We start from the raw sequence: 20817 nt of genomic DNA, 5'->3' as shown, positions 1-20817 counted from the left end.
TAAAAGAATCCTCAAATCCTTGTGTACACATATATTTTCTTGATCCACAATTCAAAAGATACTATGATTATCGTTATTATCATGCAGGAGGTCTACAAAATTGGTTGACACTTAAAAGGAGTACTCTTCTTACTAAAAAATTTAAATAAATAAAAGGAAACCATGACTATATACTTGTGGTTTTCATATTTTGAGGTTTCATAGATCAATATCAACATCATTCATTATATGTTTTTCAAACTTAAAATTATAGTCTTTCAAACTAAATAAATTTAGTTTTGTGGAAAACTCACTTCATGGTTCTTCCCTTCAAAATCAGTGAAAATGTTATCACGGGCCAGGACTAGTGTGAAACATGACATTTGGGAATCTTGCTTCTCACCGTACTATGCAGAAAAAGGTAAGAGTTCAACGGACTGTGAGTTGTTAGGGTGGGTTTCAGGAAAGCCTATATACATATGAGGGTCCTTTATCCTACTCTGGGCTGACTTTTACCTGGCATTGCTTGCTGGTGATTACAGCTGGCCAGTCAACTCTTAGAACTGCCATCTCCAAGCTTAGCGATGGAAATGGTAGCTCACAAGCAGTTCATGTGCTTTCTAACTTAGAAATGATTCATCATTGTGGGTTGTGAAAGAGAGTGAAGAAATGTGCTCTCATATAGATTTTTCCTGCACTTCTTAATCTCTTGTTCTGTATGACCTAACCAAGAAGTATAACCTTAGTTGAAAAGTCAATCTAGGCTAAGGAAAAAAGAGTGTGGCAAATACTGACATACTGGCTGATTCATTCATTCAACAAACATTTACAGAGCACCTACAACATTCCAGAACTGTGCAGAGGACACAGCGATTAAAAGCAAAGAACATCAGCAAAAACAATCTCTGCCATGAAAGCACCCAGGAAATGCACCTAATCTAGAATAGGGATGAATGGGGATTCATAGACGGCTTCCCAAAACAGAGAACATCCAAGCTAAGTCTTGAAAACTTAATAGGGATGAGGCAGAAGCCTTTGTTAGCAGAGTGAACAGCATGTGCAAACATGAAGCTTCTTGTCCATTACCTCCCTTTTGTTATTTCAGAGATGGTTGATCTTTGTATACACCCACCATTTGAAGCTGAAACCAGCCCCTGACCTGTCAGGGGTGGGGGTCTTTACCTGTCAGGAGAAATAGGTGCCCTGCTGTTGCCTTGTAAGGCCTTTTCTTCTCAGCTAAATAAGTAATATAAACAAGAACAGGACAACAGGGATGATCCTGCTGCAAAATACTCACATACATGTGGCCAGGCAAAGGGCCAATGCTAATCACGGCCTCCAGCACCTGCATACCCTCAGCTGTGGGGCTCAGTTCTCAAAGAAATACACATAAGGCCTGTCAGCACCTTGCCGTCTGCCTTGGGACAAGGATATCTAGGAACCTGCCTGAATGTTTCCCACATGCTACAAGGCCTGTTTTTCAACATTTACATACTTTTCTGGTACAGTAGTCCCAAACCCTGGCACAAAAGAATCCTTCAGAACCTGGACTAGGGGGTGAGCTGAAATTCGAACACCTCCTTAAGTTGAAAGGAGGCACCTGGGTGACACTTAGAGACACGTGAAGAGAAGGTTCCTCTGTTAAACAAAGGCTACCTTCAAGGCAGGCTTCATAAACAGGCAACCTGTGCAGTTGCAAAGGACCCCATGTTCAGAAGGGCTCTCAGGCTTGGTTCAATGCTCGGCTGGCATCTTCTTGAAATTATTAATAATTTTTAACAGGGAAGCATTTACACATCTTCATTTTGCACTAGGATCCACAAAGTTTTAGTGAGTCCTGACTACCTACCCTGCCAAAGGCAAAATGGGGAGCCTAATCAAGGGCCTGGAGTTCTACACGAGCATGTGAAATGGAAGTGTGTTATAAAACAGAGAAAAATAAAATTGAGAGTTCAATTTTATCGTTTCTAAGGAAATATAGCATTGTTTGTTAAGTCAGGTACCCACAATTTTGATTTTCCAAGCCATTATGAAGTTTGTTACTCTGAAATACCACTTTCTTTTATTGCTTTGTAGACTTTATACAATCCCTTTCTGTTTCTTTAACCTGGAAGAGTAGCCCCAACTAAAAAGAGAATCACCATATGACCCAGCAATCCCACTACTGGGCATATACCCTGAGAAAACCATAATTCAAAAACAGTCATGTACCACCATGTTCATTGCAGCTCTATTTACAATAGCCAGGACATGGAAGCAACCTAAATATCCACTGACAGATGCATGGATAAAGAAGATGTGGCACATATATACAATGGAATATTACTCAGCCATAAAAAGAAACGAAATTGAGTTATTTGTAGTGAGGTGGATGGACCTAGAGTCTGTCATACAGCGTGAAGTAAGTCAGAAAGAGAAAAACAAATACCTGATGCTAACACATATATATGGAGTATATACAAAAAAAAAAGTTCTTAAGACGCTACGGGCAGGACAGGAATAAAGATGCAGACGTAGAGAATGGACTTGAGGACACAGGGATGGGGAAGGGTTAGCTGGGATGAAGTAAGAGAGTGGCACTGACATATATACACTACCAAATGTAAAATAGATAGCTAGTGGGAAGCAGCCACTTAGCAAACAGGGAGATCAGCTCCGTGTTTTGTGACCACCTAGAGGGGTGGGATAAGGAGGGTGGGAGGGAGGAGATATGGGGATTTATGTATATGTATGGCTGATTCACTTTGTTATAAAGCAGAAACTAACATATCATTGTAGAGCAATTATACTCCAATAAAGATGTTAAAAAAAAAAAAAAGAGTAGCCCCAAAGACACACAATTCAGAGAAACACATAAAAATGTACCACACAGTGGTCAAAGCCACAGTACTGAAGCACTTTCTCTGTACAGATTTTCACCCTATGTCCCAACTGGTGAGAGATCACTGTAATCTTGTGTTTATCTTCCCTTTTACAACCTCAACCCACCATTCAGTTCCTTCTCAACCACAACTTGAGTTCTCCTTGTGGTGATGCTACTCTCAGTCTTTTTTGGTAAATATTTTTTTGCATCACCAGCACCTTGATTTTCATCAGGACTGGCTACATAATTAGCAAGGCTCAGTGCAAAATGAAATGTGGGCTCCCTGTCACAAAATACAAATTAGTGAGAATTTTAAGGCAGCAAGAGTAACAGCATTAAACCATGTGTAGGGCCCTTTTAAGTGTGGGGCCTGTGTGACTACACTGGTTGAAAGCCCATGAAGCCAGCCCTGCTTCTCCCCGGCCAGAATTGGTCAAGTACCCACTCCTTAACTAATCACTGGTAAGTGGGTTGACAAGTTTAGCCTTGGACTAAGAACAGCTCCTTTGGGCATAAGTTCATCCTCCCCTGATCTGTACTGTATCTGGCGGCAAGGATTCATGTGTGAAACCAGGCTTCTTCTGAGTAGACATGAGGAACACATAGTTACTGAGTAGCCAACAACAGTACCCACTATACCATATACTGTATCCATGACTCAGGAGGAGGCATTCTTCTTCAGAAGCTCTCTTTGATGCAAGTTTTGTTTCCCTAGGGCCTTGAAGAGTTATTCGAATCAATCCTGCTCAAATCTTCCAACTCTCAATTCCCAGGTTTCCATGCACTTCAAACCTCATCTCTGGTACTAACCCTGCCTGCAGGTAAAAGTGGGGGTGAGAAGACACGGTTCCATCCTCTTGATAATTATCATATAATTAAGGAACCATGACCGAAAGACCATAAAACATACAAAAACTCAGATAATAGAAAAATTTAAAATAAAAATACCACTTAAAATCTACACGTTAGTGCGGAGACTTTACAGAAGTACTGGATTAACAAGCTCTGGGTGGAATCTTCAATATGAGTTTAGGAGGAAATAGATTTTTTAAAAAATTTATTTATTTTATCTTTGGCTGCATTGGGTCTTCGCTGCTGCACACAGGCTTTCTTTAGTTGCGGCGAGCGGGGGCTACTCTTTGTTATGGTGTGCGGGCTTCTCATTGCAGTGGCTTCTCTTGTTGCGAGCACGGGCTCTAGGTGCGAGGGCTTCAGTAGTTGTGGCACACAGGCTTCAATAGTTGTGGTGTGCAGGCTCTAGAGTGCAGGCTCAGTAGTTGTGGCACACGGGCTTAGTTGCTCCGTGGCATGTGGGATCTTCCCAGACCAGGGCTCGAACCCATGTCCCCTGACTTGGCAGGCAGATTCTTAACCACTGCACCACAAGGGAAGCCCCAGAAATAGATTTTTAAATGGGGGAAATGGTCAGTGTTGGGTGTTTGAAATGCATTTTGGAGCAAAAGACAGAGATTCACAATCCACAGGGGCAGAATTCTTATCTAGCCAATTTTGATAGTTCAGTGAATCCTTTTCAAGAGTCAAACAGGTTTGTTTGGCTAAAGTCGACTGTACAAGTCACTCAAAAATGTCAGTGGTGAAAGGAAAACCATCATGCAGTGGAAAGTCATTACTGGCAAGTTAGATCCAATGCAACAGACAACAGCATGGTTTCTAAAGACATATGTAAACCATGAATTTTTACACCTATGTGAAAATTGAGTCTTTTGCTTCTGTTATTTCCTTCAGAACATTCACTCTTTCTTCATCTGGCCAAAATCCTGTTCAGACTGAGACAAACTGGGACCTGGGACCCTTTGCTGCACTGCTGTAACGCTTGCACCTGGACACACCTCTCTTCAAGCAACAAAATACAAAGAAACTATATGGGACTAAAAATAACTGCCTGCATGCCCAGTTGGGGCAATTCTGGACAAAAGATACAAAGGGACCAAAATACCCAAGAGCCACTTTTGAAGAGCCTGGAGCAAAAGCAGGGGGTCAGCAGCAAAAGCAGGGTACTGCACATGCTCCCTGCACACACCACCACCTAAGCAGCGGGCCAAACAAACACCTAAGCCACCCCTCTGGCCCGACCCCTGGACACAACCCTATCCTCAACCTCATATAAAGAGCAAGCTTACCCCCCCTCCTCAGCGAGCCAGCAAACAAAGGAATCTGTTGTTTGTTTTTGCTCCGGGCTGCTGCAGCAGGGGCCCCAAGAAAGCCTAGCCTGAATTTCTTGTCTGGCCCCTGATCAATTTCTATTGATTAAGGAGGCCAAGAGCCCTGGTCGGTAATAAGACCTTAAGACCAAGGTCAGGCCCTAACACCACCAACGAGCCTTCCTCAAACCTTCCGTGAACCTTCCTCACTTTGCAGTACTTCTCCTTCTGGCTGCAAGGGACTTAAGAAAACGACTGTTTCTTGTCTATGATCTCAGTGCATGTTGTGACTTCTATTGAAACGATCTATTTTAGTGCCTCTCACTCACTGGACTGTAAACTCCCTAATGCTAGAAACTGCCTTATTCCTCTTCTGTGCCTTGCCTTGATAAGTGCTCAAGTTATCATGTATCAACATGTAATAAGTATTTTAAGAATGCTTATTGAAAGTGATGTGATCATAATATACATAGGAACAATAATTTTTAATAGTCTGTGTATATAATGGAAAAACAATACTCAGAAAAAAAAAGAATCGTATGTGTAAAAAGTAGATATTTTTTATGCTGCTGGTCACCTTAATGAAGTATTAGATTAGATTGCATAAGCACCAGATGAACAGATAACATAGAACCCCAGTCACAACCATATCTCCAAATTACTACTGAGCAAGCAAAGACAAGGACTCAGAGATAGATGGAAGGTGGCTTCTCCAGCGGTGTTAAAAAATGCTTCTATAAAAGAGCAGCAAAGCTAAGGGTTTTCTGATCCTCCTTCACACTTAATTTTGCCATTTGGTTTTCCCATTCATGCTGACTTTCATGTCAATTTGTGCTTGCTTTCAGTATGTGTGTGTGTGTGTGTGTGTGTGTGTGTGTGTGTGTGCGCGCGCGCGCGCGCACGTGCGTGCGTGAACGCTCATGCATGTTATCATCTAACAAAGAATAATTCCTGAGAAAGTAACAGTGATGTGAAAGGAACTGGGATAGTAAAAAGGTCTCTGACTTTTCCTTTTTGTTCAGTTGGATTTTCTAGTAGGCTCTCTCGTGAACTTTTTCCTCTATTGACAAACTTAAAACCAGTAAATGACTGGTGAATTCCAGCATCACTAGGAGATAACTTACCTCAGTTAAGACTGGACAATATAATCACAATTTCTATGTTAATTTCATAGCTCTCAGTAGATACTTAGTGGCAGTAATGGAAAAAAATCCAAACACTTGGAAAATAGGAGAAAAACAAGGTTCTAAATCTAGAGTCTCTGAATTTCGTTATCAGTGTGAGATAAGATTGCCACATTAACAGCAAGACAACAACACATTTAGGTATGAATACGTAATATGTGGAAATTATAATTACTTTAAATATATTCCTTATATTTGAGAAGCTCAAATATATTTTTCATGTGCTCTAATTCTCAATATAAGCTTAATTAGTACCTTATTAGAAATATTAAAAAAATTTAAGGACATACTTTGAATTTCAATGATCTTCTGTAAAGAAATAACAGCATTCATATTCGGAGTTTGTTGGAGAATATCTTCTGCAAGTGGCTCCAGCTGCAAGAATGGTAAATAATGATATGAGCAGAACATTATGACTTTATAGTAAGTTTCACAGAAGCAAACTAAATTGAAACAACCTAAAAAAAAAGCCTGCTCCAAGAACTACTTAACATTTTGCTGATACCAGTTCCAAAAGTGTAGCCAGTTTTATTTTCTGTTTTGCAGCAATGTAATTGAATTCCAAGGGGATTTTCTACTGGTCACAAAACTAATCTATGAAGTCCCTGAAGCAGGTGCATGTCTGTGTATTATTCATTAAAAATCCGAGTTATTTGTGTAATTTTTGTAGGTTCCTGACAAACCAAATTCCATCATGTCTGTATATGCAGCTGGGCCCTGCAAAGGAAACCTCAGGGAAGTTGAAGTAGACAGAAGGTGGGCAGTCTATTATCCATACTTTCATGGTGCTTTTACACCTAACTACCTTACACTTTTGGACACTTCACAGCAGAACGCCACGAGACATAGCTGCTCTTATTCAACTGCTATTGAATAAGTAGTAGAGAAAATGCTCAAATAAAACCAAAAGTAAAATAACTGTACATTTTCATTTAACTTCCACTGTATTCACATCTATGCAGATAGCCATGTGGAAGCACAGGACAAATTCCTGTCTTGCAAATCTATCCTGATCTTCTGGAATTACACTGATTTTTCATGGGGAAGCTCAGCAAACATTGTTTTGCAAGAAATGAAGAAGAGCTTTAAATAATTTATGGAGTGTTCTGGCAGAACTAAATCTGATGATGCATCCCTGGGAATACCTTGGTGATGTGGCTCTGTGTGGAGCAGGACAAACTGCATAGCAAAGCACTTGCAAACAAAATAGCTGTCCAGCTATTGTGACCCAGAAAGCGAGGAAAGTAATAGTAAAAAGGGATTAACAACAACTAAGATGTTTTCTTAGAAAGTTTAAAGTTAGTAGTCTCAAATAGGCCAAACTATTACATGGCAAGAACGGGAAACGATGTCACTAGACACTGTGCTAAAACATGAACCCATCTATGTCTCTTCATCTGTAGAAAAAAACTAAAAAACTCAGGGATTCCAAGTTTCCACAGAATGTGTGAGTGAATCTTCCCCCCAGGGTCTCTCTGAATTGATTATTCTATACTTTAATCATGGAATCTAAAACAATAGCACCTTTCTTCCAGATGCCATAGGATAACAGACTAGCTCAGGGATATTTATACATGGGTAAATTCACTAAATATAACTTTCCAGAGTGTTTTTCTTAGCTGCCAAAGAAAAACATTTAAAACATCAAAAGGTTTACTTGCAGTACAGTTTGGCAAGAGGAAAAAAAAAAACCCACAGTGTCAGTGAAAGGTTCTGCAATCTTAAACTCTTAAAATTTGTTAAAAATCATTTTTTAAAAATCTGGTATTTCAGATAGTATCTTCAAAAATATGTTATCCTAGTAACACCCTCTTAACTCAGAGGAATTGCTGAATCATAAACGGAAGGTTACTTGGAAAACTCTTACTCAAGAATTAGACAGGGCTGAGCTACCTTGCTCATAAATAATCTTTCCTTTCACTTCTCTCTCAGGGCTTAGAGAAAAATTTTAATAGAAATCAGGTAGGCTTTATTAACAAAATGTTCTGAAATATCACTCTATGTTCAAATACTTAAGAATAAAAGCACAACGTAGTATGAGCATATTTAGTTCTTAAACAAGCTTTCCTGAGACTTCAGGGTAAAATGCTGACAAACGGAAAGGTGCTAGCTACTGGAAAGAAAGCTACAGGCACATCATTAATGTAAAAACCTCACTTCTGGATCGCTCTCACATTAGGTCCGTGGGCTATTTTTAGGACCTGGGTTATGTAGAAAGTAAACTTGATGCAGAGTGTTGAGAGTAAAAATACAAACAACCCTAAACCTCCAATTTGGAATTGTCAGTTAGATACGATAAAGTTGTGTCTACTTATGAAAGCAACCTAGAGAATTAAGGCAATTACATTGATAATTTAAGCCTCCCAAACCATTTCCCTGCATATTTTAGGTGAATGTCATTTAGAGGATTTAACCTTCAGTAAATTGCCCCAATTTGTTTCATTTTGAGTGTATACACACAGACAGAGCTGAATTCAGAAAGTTCTCAATGTAGGTTCTTTATTTTTTCTCTAGTAGCTCTGCTGAGAAGGTAGTGGGTAATACTCTCAGTTGGCAAGAAGGCAAGCAGCATTTAGTCTGTTTTCATAATATTAAAACCTTGTATAGAGGGACCACAGAATTGAGTTGTCTTTTCTAAACGAGTTTGTTGATTTAATAATTCACAGTTATAAGCACTAAAAACATCTGACTGAAGCATCTTTTTAATAAATATTTATGAGTATTGGTCATTATTAATAAAATCTAATAACTAACTGTAATAAAGTAATATTAAACAAATAGTCATATTTTATAACTTTGGAGCAAAAAATAAGAATATACAGTAAAGCTGTGTTATATATCTAGTTTGGCCGATAAGATGTAGCAAAAACACTGGCAATAAGGCTAATCAATGTTAGTAAGAGTTATTAAAAGATAAATAAGGAAATAATTTATGCAAACCAGAGAACTTCTGCATGCAAAAGTTATACTAAGATCAAACAGATGCAGATGTAGGAAATATCACACACTCATCACACCGTCTTTTTGCACAATTCCATCAAGTAATAATAGAGTTATAAGATACACTACATGATTTTAACACAACTTCTTGACATTTGAAGCTCTCATCTAGGTTTCCTATATCTAAAGCTTAAATGCAATCATTACTTACTGCAATTCTTTATATAAATTTTCGGACTCAGTATAGGGATATTTACTTTTCTACATCTTTTACAGAAAGTTGCAATACCCTATTGATACAACTCAGATGTTTGTTAAGTTGCATATACCATGTAATTTCTAAGTACTACAGCTATTTTAAAACACCATAAAAGTTGGGGCCATTATCATGTTGTGAATAAATAATTTTCAGATTCTTTAGAATCAGATCATTTAAATCATCAAAAATCACTTTAGTTGGCTAAGATGCACTTATGGAAAAAGGCAAGGGTATCCTTGGAGAAGCTTGAGTAGAAGTTTTAAAACTCACTTTGTACTTATGAGACATGAAAATCATCTCTATTATTTTCATGATTGAGAAAAGAACAGAAGAAAAAAGCTAAACAGATTTTGCAAAATATAACAGATACAAGAGGACAGATGCACACATCAACCAAGCAAAGGATCTACTAAGTACTCTTAGCTTTTATATTATGTTTCCCAAATATGCCAAGTATACTTGGCATACTCTTATACCTTTATTTATTCTGTTCCCTCTGAATTGTATTTTCCCTATCCTTCTTTGAATTGGTGAAACCTTACTAAATCATTCAAGGACTAACACAAACACTGCCTGCTCTGAAATCTTTTCTAAAATCCTCTCTGATAGAGCAAACTGCTTCCACTCTTTGTCTCCTTTCCACACAAATTCTCTTGTTTATTACTCTACACATTATATTGTAGTCAGCCACGTGTGTCATTCTCTATTTTGTTGTGAGCAATTTAAAGGCAAAGATAGAGCCTGGTATATAATAGGCATTTAAAAAAAATGTTGAATGAATGGAGGAACGATTAATTGGAAGAAAACATGGGGAGATAGGCTTTATTTGGCTCGCCATAGCTAACAGACCTACATGGAATATGTTCTTCCACTTGGCTGTCTGCCATAATCAGGGTATGCTTTTAGACTAAAAGAATTGGGAAAACAACAGAGATAATTCATTTTTAAATCAAAATAATTGATTTTTAATTGATTTTTAAATTAACCATCCATTTTGTTAAACTAATTTATTAATTCCAATGATGTATAAACAAATAATTTTGTATAGACTTTATACAATCATATCTTCTGTGAATAATCAGAGATTTATTTATTCCACTCCAATCTTTATATTTTTAAATTTCTTTTTCTTACCCTATTGCACTGTCTAGGACCACCAGTGTAATGTTAAAATGAAGCACTAAGAGTGAATATCTTTGTCATGTTTTTTATTTCAAAGAAAAATTCTCATGTTTCACTTTTAAATCTGATGCATACTATAGGATGTTTGTAGATATCCTTTATCAAGCTAAAAGTTATTCCCAGTTTATCAAAAGTAGTTCATAATTGAGTGTCTAATTTATCAACAAATTTTTAAACATCTATTGAAATGGTTATATTTCTTCTTCACTCTCTTAATGTGGTAAATTATAACAACTTATTTTGGAATGTTAATATCCTACATTCTTGGCCTAAACACAATTATATTATGGGTTTTTAAGATAATGATGAACTGCTAATATTTTGTTTAGGGTTTTAACTGCTATGCTTTTGAGAAGGATTTTCCTGTAATATTCTTTTCTTATAACGTTCTTTTGAGCTTGGGTGTCAATAGTATACTAGCCTCAAAAATCAGTTATGAAGTGTTCTCTTCCCATCTTCCCCTTTACTCTAAAACAGTATAAATTATTAGCAGAATTCACTGCTGAAGCTATATGGGCCTGGTGTTTTCTGTTGGTATATCTGGTATTGAAGATTCAATTTTGTTAATTATGGTAGCATTCAAATTTTCTGTCTTTTTGATTCAGTTTATTTTTACAAGAATTTTTCCATTTCAAATAAAATTTCAATTTTCTTTTACATGAAGTTTTTTTTTTAATATTCTCTTGTAATCATTTTAATACACTAAAATCTGTGGTAAAGTCTTTTTTTCATGCAGAGTACTGGTAATGTAGGACTTTTCTTTCAATCAGTCTTTCTAGAGTGCTATCAATTTTGTTAATTATTTCAAAGAACTAAAATTTGACATTTTAATTCTTATATATTATATGCTTATTTTTATTTCATTGTTTCTTTATATTTAAGTCACTCACTTCATGTTTAATTTGTTGCTTTGATTTCCTAATTTCTTGAGTTGTGTGTTTCTATCTGTAATTTTAAACTTTCTTCTATTCTAGTATTTACATTTAAAGCTTTACATGTGTTTCCAAATTCAGCTTATACATATTACACTTTTTTTGATATTTCATATTTTCATAATTATTCAGCTCAAAATACTAAATTTACTGTGATTTCTTTGACACATAAGAGATTGAATTTGAAATCTCCAAATATATGAGATTTTCCAATTATGTTTTTATTTCAAATTATACAACCACTTTTTTAAAGTTTTGTTTTATACTTCATCTTTTTATTTTACATCACTGGTATTTTATTTTTTAACTTAATTTTATTGTAGTAAGAACACTGAACATGAGATCTAACTACTTAAACAGATTTTTTAATTGTATAGTACACTATTAATGACTATAGGTACAATGTTATAGAGCAGTTCTCTAGAGCTTATTCATCTTGCTTGACTGAAACACTATGTCCATTGATTAGTAACTCCCCAATTCTCCCTCTCCTCATGTGCTGACAACCACCATTCCACTCTTTGATTCTATGAATTTGATTATTTTATATACCTTATATAAGTGGAATCATACAGTATTTGTCTTTCTGCAACTGGATTATTTCACTTAGCATAATGTCTTCAAGGTTTATCCAAGTTGTTGCATATTGCAGAATTTCCTTCCTTTTAAAGACTGAATACTATTCCATTGTATGTATATACCATTTTCTTATTCATTCATCTGTCAGTGAACATTTAGCTGGTGTCCACATCTTGGCTATGGTGAATAGGGCTTCAGTATTCATAGTGCTAATATCTCTTTGAGATCCTGATTTTGATTCTTTTGGATAAATACCCAAAAGTGGGACTGCTGGATCACATGGTAGTTCTATATTTAATTTTTCGAGAGCTCTCTATACTGTTTTACATAGCAGTCGCACCATTTTGTATCCCCACCAACAGAATGCAAGCATTCTAATTTCTCCACGTCCTTGCCAACACTTCTTGTCTTTGGGTTTTTTTTTTTTTTTAAATAATCGTCATCCTGATATTCTGACAGATGTGAAGTGATATCTCATTGTGGTTTTGATTTACATTTCCCTGATGATTAGTGATGCTAAGCATTTCTCATATACCTGTTGGCCATTTGTATGTCTTCTTTGGAGAAATGTCTATTTAAGTCCTTAGCCCATTTTAAAATCAGGTTTACTATATTTTACTACTGAGCTGTTAAGAGTTCCTTATATATTTTGGAGATGAACACCGTATCAGATATATGGTTTGGACATATTATCTCCCATTCCATAGATTGCCTTTTTACTCTGTTGAATGTCTTCTTTGTTGTTCAGAAGCTTTTCAGTTTGATGTCGTCCCACTAGTTTATTCTGTTTTGTTGCCAATGCTTTTGGTGTCATATCCATGAAATTAATGCTGAGACCAAAGTCATAAAAGTTGACCCTTATTTTTTTTTAAGGATTTTTATAGTTTGAGGTCTTACGTTAAAGTATTTAACTACTTACCCATTTATTTTTGTGCATGGTATAAGATAAGGGTACAGTTTCATTCTTTTACAAGTGGATATCTAGTTTTCCTGATACTATTTGTTCAAGAGATTATCCCTTCTCTATTTTGTATTCTTAGCACTCTTTTGAAGATCAGTTGACCATATATGTGTGGATTTATTTCTGTACTTTCTATTCTGTTCCCTTGGTCTGTATGTCTGTTTTTATGACAGTACCCTACTGTTTTGATTACTGTAGCTTTGTAATATATTTTGAAATAAGGACATATGATGCTTCCAACTTCATTCTTCTTTCTCAATGTTGCTTTTTTATTTGTGGTCCTTTGTGATTCCATATGAATTTTAGAATTTTTTTTCTATTTCTGTAAAAAATGCTACAGTATTGGGATTTTGATAGGAATTGTAATTGCATCTCTTGATTACTTTGGGTAGTAAGGGCATTTTTACAATATTAAGTCTTCCAATCCATGAACATGGGATATCTTTCCATTTGTTATATAATATAGATTCTAGTTTAGTTTCACTATGAGAGATTATACTCTGTTTGAGATCCATTAGCTGAAACTTACTGAAACTTGCTTTATACCCCCAAATATGGTCTATTTTTGAAAACTTTACATATGTCCTTGAAAAGAATGATATTCTGCAGTTACTGGGTAAAGCCTATTATTTATTTCAATTAGAGCAGGTTTATTAAGGTGTTTAAGTCTTATACATACCCCCCTTTTTTACTGTCTTCTTTCTCTATCAGCTGCTGAAAGAGGTGTCTTAAAGTCTGTCACTATGATTGTGGTATTAACTATTTTTCCATTTGTTTCATTCAACTTTTGCTTGATATGTTTTGAAGCTGTGTTATTAAAACACAATTTTAAGTTGTTTTATCCTACCAGTTAACAGAATATTTTACCACTATGAAGCATCTCTAACTCTAGTTCTTTTTTTGTCTTAACATCCACTAAAGTGATACTGACGGAGCCATGTAAGCTTTCATTCAGTAAGTTAATGTAGTTTAATTTTTATTCATTAAATTTTTTAAAATTAATTATTTTATCCTTGGCTGCATTGGGTAGTCATTGCTGTGCATGGGCTTTCTCTAGTTGCGGCAAGCGGGGGCTACTCTTCGTTGTGGTGTGCGGACTTCTCACTGCAGGGGCTTCTCTTGTTGTGGAGCATCGGCTCTAGGCACGTGGGCTTCAGTAGTTGTGGCAAACGGGCTTCAGTAGTTGTGGTGCACGGGCTTAGCTGCTCCGCGGCATGTGGTATCCTCCCAGGGCATGTGGGATCCTCCCGGACCAGAGATCGAACTTGTGTCCCCTGCATTGGCAGGCGGATTCTTAAGCACTGTGCCACCAGGGAAGTCCCTTTTCTTCATTTTTTATATTCAAACTTTATCACTATATCACAGAAAGTGTCCCTTTAAACAGCACTTTTTATTACTATGTGATAATCTTTGCTTTTATTGGTGAACTAAATCCATTTATATGTGTCTTGTGAAATTGCACAAGGTGATTCTAAAATTGTATATGAAAACACAAAGGGGACAAATGTAACCAAGACTGTCTTGAAGAAAAACAAACTGGGAGATTTGTTTTACTAGATATCAAGATTGCTTATAACTCTATGTAAGTGAAGACAGTCTGATAATGTCTCAAGGATAGATAATGAGACCTGCAGAAAGGACTAGAGTCTCCATGTATATATGGATAAAGATACCACTGCTGAGCCATAAGGAATGAATGGCCTTTTCAATAAATGGTACTTGATCAACTATGCATCCACATTAAAAAAAACTTGACTTCTAAATTATGCCATACACATATGCAATTCCTGAAGAACTGCACATCTGAATGTTCAAGTCAAAAATCTTTAAGAAGAGAATAGAGAGAATATTTTCATGATTTTGGGTATACAGAAAGAATATTTAAACAGAATACAAAAAGAACTAATCCCAAAGGAAATGATTGATAAGTTACTACATTGAAAATTATTTTTATTTATCAAAGGACATGATTAAGAGGGTAAAAAGACAGACAAGGTATTTCAACATATGAAACCAACAACAGAATCTATAAAGAACTGCTCAGGGCTTCCCTGGTGGCACAGTGGTTAAGAATCCGTTTGCCAATGCAGGGGACAAGGGTTCAAGCCCTGGTCCGGGAAGATCCCACATGCTGCGGAGCAACTAAGCCCGTGCACCACAACTACTGAGCCTGCACTCTGGAGCCTGTGAGCCACAACTACTGAGCCCACGTGCCACAACTACTGAAGCTCGTGTGCTTAGAGCACATGCTCTGCAACAAGAGAAGCCACTGCAATAAGAAGACCGTGCACCACAACGAAGAGTAGCCCCCGCACTCTGCAACTAAAGAAAGACCGCACAGCTACGAAGACCCAGCACAGCCAAAAATAAATAAATATAATAAATAAATTTATTTAAAAAAAAGAACTGCTCAAATAAGTAAGAAAATGTCCATCTGAAAGTAAACAAAAACTTGAATAGGTGCTTCAAAAATGGTATGTACAAATAATAAATAGATGAAGAGCTGTTTTAGTTAATGAGTATTCTGGAAGAGCAAAGCCATGATGATATACTACTACACACACAACAAAAATGTCTAAAATTTTAAAAGACTGCTAATACGAAGTTTTGGAAGGACACAGAACAAAGGAAATAGTCATATGCTGCTGATAGAGTATGAACTGTGACAACCCCTATGGAAAGCCGTTTGGTATTACCTACAAAGATTAAATGCATGCATACCCCATGACCCAGCAATACTACTTTTAGATATATACTCAACAGAAATGTGTGTACCAATGTACCAAAAGACATTTATAAAATGTCTATCACAGTACTGTTCACAACAGCCCCCAAACTAGAAAAATTCCCTCTACTCATTAAAAGTAGAATAGATAAATAAACCATGACATTGTCCTGGAAAGTCTTTTTATGGAATCTAACACTATATAATGATGAAAATGAATAAACTATAGTTTATTGCACAAGTATGGATGAATCTCACAATGTTGAGCAAAAGAAGTTATATATATATAATCATATATATAAGTGTGTGTGATTTCATATACAAAGCTCAAAAACAGATAAATTAAAATCTTATGTTAGAAACCAGAAAATTGGTTACTTTCAGATAAGAGAAAGGAAGTACTGATTGGGAAAGTGTGTATGTGATCTACTGAGGTGCTGACATTATTCTGTTTATTGACCTGGTTGACAGTTATATATGTGTTCTATTTGTGATATTTCATTGCATTGTACATTCACGTCTAATGCAGTTTTCTATATGAATATTATATCATCATTAAAAGCAGTTTAAAAAGAGGATATGTTTTATGACATAAGGGAATAGGGAAACTAAGTCTGGTTCTTGAGTCCATGCTTCTTCTACTATATTATGGTGCATCTAAGAAAAAAAGTGAGATTATAGGTTTTGCAGCAAGAACAAATTACATTCTTAGATACAGGCCACAAATTCACTTATAAAGGGAACTGAAAGTCCCCTATAACATGCAAAGCAACTCAGAAAAAAAGTGCAGAAAAGGTTCAGTTGTCAGGGTCAAAGATCTTGTGGAACACTGGAAGAATATGATGATCAAGACCAAGAGGATAAGGGAAGCAGAGTGCCATGAAGACCTGACTCTCCATGCTGAGGAACTATTCTGGATTCCCTAGTGAGGAGGGATTGGTGGTTAAAACTCAGCTCTCATTGAAATAATTATCTTAGAGATGCCTGCAATTAGTTGTATATGTTTAATTTGATTGCTTAAGTAAACCTGGATATAATTTTATCCATATTGTGATTCATGAGTCATTCTCAAAATAACCCCTTTTACTCATTTGGAGTCGTTAAAATTCTTGACCAAATAGATGCGAAACAAAAGTAAATCAGAATAGATTCTACTGATAATCAAGTTACTATACTGACACACTACTGCGATTGTTCAGACTGAGTCTGCCTGCAACCTACCTTCATATAGACAATGGTGATATCACACAGCAATAAAGATACATCTCTGGCCAAGAGAAGTGATATAAACCTAACAAGTCTTATGAGACTATCAGGAGGACCAAGAGGCAAAGGGTACAGTCATGGCCATTCAGATCACAGGAGATACTGAAGGAATTCCCTTAATAAAATATGAGGGACAGCGGGGCTGGAGTCTGAGATTATTACATGGTTATCATTCTATTAGTTGAGTTTTATCCAAAACTACCCAAGCCTAGATAAATGTAGGTTATACAATATATTGGCCAATGAATGGAATGAGGAAGACTATGAGGAAGTGCCTCTATCCACTATCATATCCAAATAGTATACCACAGTTTCCATGGCACTTAACTATGGAAAGTTTGGACATGATGGCGTATTTAAGCATCTATGGCAATAACTAGCTAAATAATTAAAAATGAACTTAAAGGTAAAAAGAAGGAGGCATGGTGGTCTATTAGAAAGAGGATAATGAATACAATTAGTTGGATAATTCACACTATCAATATTTTGTTTAAACATTGAGGTAAGAGTGTAAATATGCAATATAATGAGAAAATATTCCAAATCACCCAGTTGAGTTAGGAAAATACTATATATATTAAAAGGTGCATGTTAAACTGAAGCTTCAATAACATTTAAGAGATGTGCGGTCAGTGCTTTATGTGTAGTTTCCTAATGTAATGTCCATAGTCTAGACATCAATTGTTATAAAAAAAGGCTTAATTCATCCTATAAGCAAAAAATCTTGTTTCCTTGTCCCTGTTTTTCAAATAAGTTTAAATCTGATAATTATACTTTGTAACTCCTCATGTTTCACTGTCTTATTCTTGTTTGTCTTACCCTCATTTGCTTTTTTGTTTTCTCTATTTAAATCTGCTGATATGCATGTTTTAAACTGTTTTCCCTCAATTATTTTGTTACGTAAAGGGATTTTTACTATACTGTGTTTGAAATATTGACTTTTCTGCTAAGACCTGTTTCATATCATGCAGCAGTGGTACAGTGGTAAATGTTTAACAGCTGACTGTCAAAAAAAATAGTTGTAATTTGTAGCATTTGCTGATTTCCATGGTGTAAATACTCCCACCATAGCCTATTTCAAGCTAACAATGTGATATCACTGAACTCAGATTTGAGCAGAGATGCACACACTTAGCACTCACAAGCCATTAAGAGACAGCTCTAACATATCACTAATAGGCTATTATTTTGTTTGTTGATAATTTTGGGGAAATTGTTCCTAACAATTATTTCCTTAATAAACTTTTGTTTTCTCGCATGAGATTGCCTTATTCAAAATGCACACACTGTTTTGTTGTTATTTTACCACAAAGGATGGGACTCATTTGTTCAAGTCTTCCATATTGTCCACAGGAATTCTAATTCCTTACAGTATTCCATTCCACTGATCCAATCTCATAATTCACTTTTATTCCACTCAAAGTATCCTCTCCTCTGCCACACACAAACAAGCCCAGAAAAGAGTCATCCACAATTCCAAGAAGTCTTAATGTCTTTATCTATGTTATCTCCACTACAAGAGAGAAATTCTTTGCTTTGATTTCAGCTTGTCAAATTATCATTTTTATTCAAGATCAAAGTTAAAAGTTACTTCCTCTATTAAAATACTCCTCCATCCTTATAGTTAAAAATAATGGGTCCTACATTACACTCCCAAAGTACTTTGTTTATATTTCTTTTACTTTTACTTGTATCAGAACTTACAGGTATAAAATTGATGTCCAATAAAAGACTACTGAATGAATAGACAGACAAATGAATATCATAACATGTTTACTTCACCACTGAAAAGAAATGCTTTCTCTCCTTTATTGGTAACCAGAACCCTAAGAAGTGTCCAGGTTCCCAGCCCACATTCCTTTTAACACCTTCTAAAAAGCCTAAAGACAATCAGTACAGAAGATCTGCATGATGGAGTTTTGAGTTATCCAGATAACTTCTAGTTTATTTGGCATTTGCTAAAACAGATAAACAGAAAACTCCACAATCACTTTGGCTCTACTACTCATAAGCTTCTAAGAAATGCAAATTCATAGGCTTTATCAATACAACAGAGAATATCTTCAAATAATATTTTCCAAAACATTTTAACTCTTTAGATTATCCATACACTTTTTCAGAGTGCGGATACGTTTCAAAGTCTAAGAAAAGACCATGAAAGACATTACTCTGGATTATCACACATTTTCCCTGTAGTCACTTCTCCCTCTCTCGACTCATGACTTGCAACTATTTAGGAGCTTGTAAGCTTTCCCAGATTCACACCAGTTCCCCGATGGAGTCAGCCATACATCATCTAAAGGATGAAAAAGATGGTAAAATGGCTCATCCATTCAAAATCTAATACAAACAAACCCCTGATGAGCAACTCAGACAACAACATCTCAACAGTTCACCTCAGCAGTGGTTGTCAACACTTAAGTCAATTCGAGAGATTTTTCAGCACCTTTAGAGCAAAAAGTCATCTTGGAAAGACTATAAACATACACAATCACTAAGTGTAGCCACTGTAGCTGAAATCAAGTCAAATAAAAGCAGCTGAGCCTAATCAACAGGAGAGAGAGAGAGAGAGAAAGGAGGGAAGGAAGAAAGGCCTAGAAGCCAAACCTTAATAAGAGTGAGGGAGATCAAGAAAAGACATGCTATAGACTCAAATGTTAAGTGCAGAACCTTCAGTACCAGAGGCTGTAGCATCATCTCAACAGCTTCCATGTCTATGGCAATTTTTTTTTTCTCTAACAAGCTTAAAACAGTCATTTATTCTGTTTTGACAGGTGGTCTTTTAATGGCCATGTTCTCAAGTCACTACTCAAGGCTCTTAGTGCTATATGTACTCTCCTTTCTTTTACCTATCTTAAGTTTTTCAATGTTTTTATTTTAAAGTCCATAGGAATGCCAACTGCTTAAGCTTTTCTCACCTCTTAAGAAAATTTCTTTCAGAGGAAGCAACCCAGGGTGCTGCTAATTGGCTTTGCATAACAGTAGGCAAATGTGGCCTTAAAGCAACTGTGACATTGTTTGCCAGCCAGCACAAATGCAGATTACCAAAATCAGTGTCTCTGAGAACCTCACAGATGTTTCTATTACTACAACTAACAAACGATGTGACTATTCACATAGGTATCTCTGATGCTAGTCCAAGCAACCCGATTCTTCACATTTAGATAGTCACTTTAATTTCTTACAATCCTCAAGCTGGAGTTTCTAAGTGCTTCATTAAAGAAGTTCAAAAATATTCATCATACAGTGACTGGACTGATAAATCTAAGTCCTGAACTTTGCCAACAAAAAGGAAAAAAATGGACTTCTGGTATGTCTTCAAAATCAGTTGCCTCAAGGCATTTCCTGTATCATGCTCAAATTAGTTTTAATCCAATAGTATATTATTTTGACTGACCTTCTGCATATTTCTTAAAAGAATAGTTAAGAGATGTTTTGCTAACTAGATCACTTTCATGATAAAAAAATATTTAAAAAGAAGAAATGCCTATTTTGGGTGTAACACTCAGATAACTTATTTTTTTTTTAAAAAAAATCAAGTTTGTGGTACCCATCTATGTATCTACATTGAGATGCAGAGCCAAGAGTTCCTGCTGATTTTACAATCCCTTTGGGTTATGTAATACATATTATTCTGCTGATAATAAGCCATGTGAAGCAGCATTTTGCTGTATTGACATGGCCTGGCCAAGAACAACAAGGAAAAGAAATAGCATTCAAAAAACTGGCAAAATGTTTATGAACTCTAAATCCTCTGCACATGAATAAATACATCTGACAAAGTG

The 20817-nt window shown here is 36.0% G+C and overlaps 1 protein-coding gene across 1 annotated transcript in view; it reads right to left on the bottom strand.

Moving 5' to 3' along the window:
* HDAC9 (histone deacetylase 9) overlaps positions 1-20817 on the bottom strand; it is a 792206-nt gene that overhangs the window by 43240 nt on the left and 728149 nt on the right. The window contains exon 24 of the mRNA XM_024738435.1: positions 6479-6563. Within this exon, the coding sequence (XP_024594203.1) occupies positions 6479-6563 (85 nt within the window). The remainder of the gene's footprint in view (positions 1-6478; positions 6564-20817) is intronic.

The sequence above is a fragment of the Neophocaena asiaeorientalis genome, unplaced genomic scaffold, assembly GCF_003031525.2.
Source record: "Neophocaena asiaeorientalis asiaeorientalis breed wild unplaced genomic scaffold, Neophocaena_asiaeorientalis_V1.1 scaffold89, whole genome shotgun sequence".
Taxonomy (NCBI): domain Eukaryota; kingdom Metazoa; phylum Chordata; class Mammalia; order Artiodactyla; family Phocoenidae; genus Neophocaena; species Neophocaena asiaeorientalis.
The sequence above is the reverse complement of the archived record's forward strand: the minus strand, read 5'-3'. Positions and strand labels throughout refer to the sequence as shown.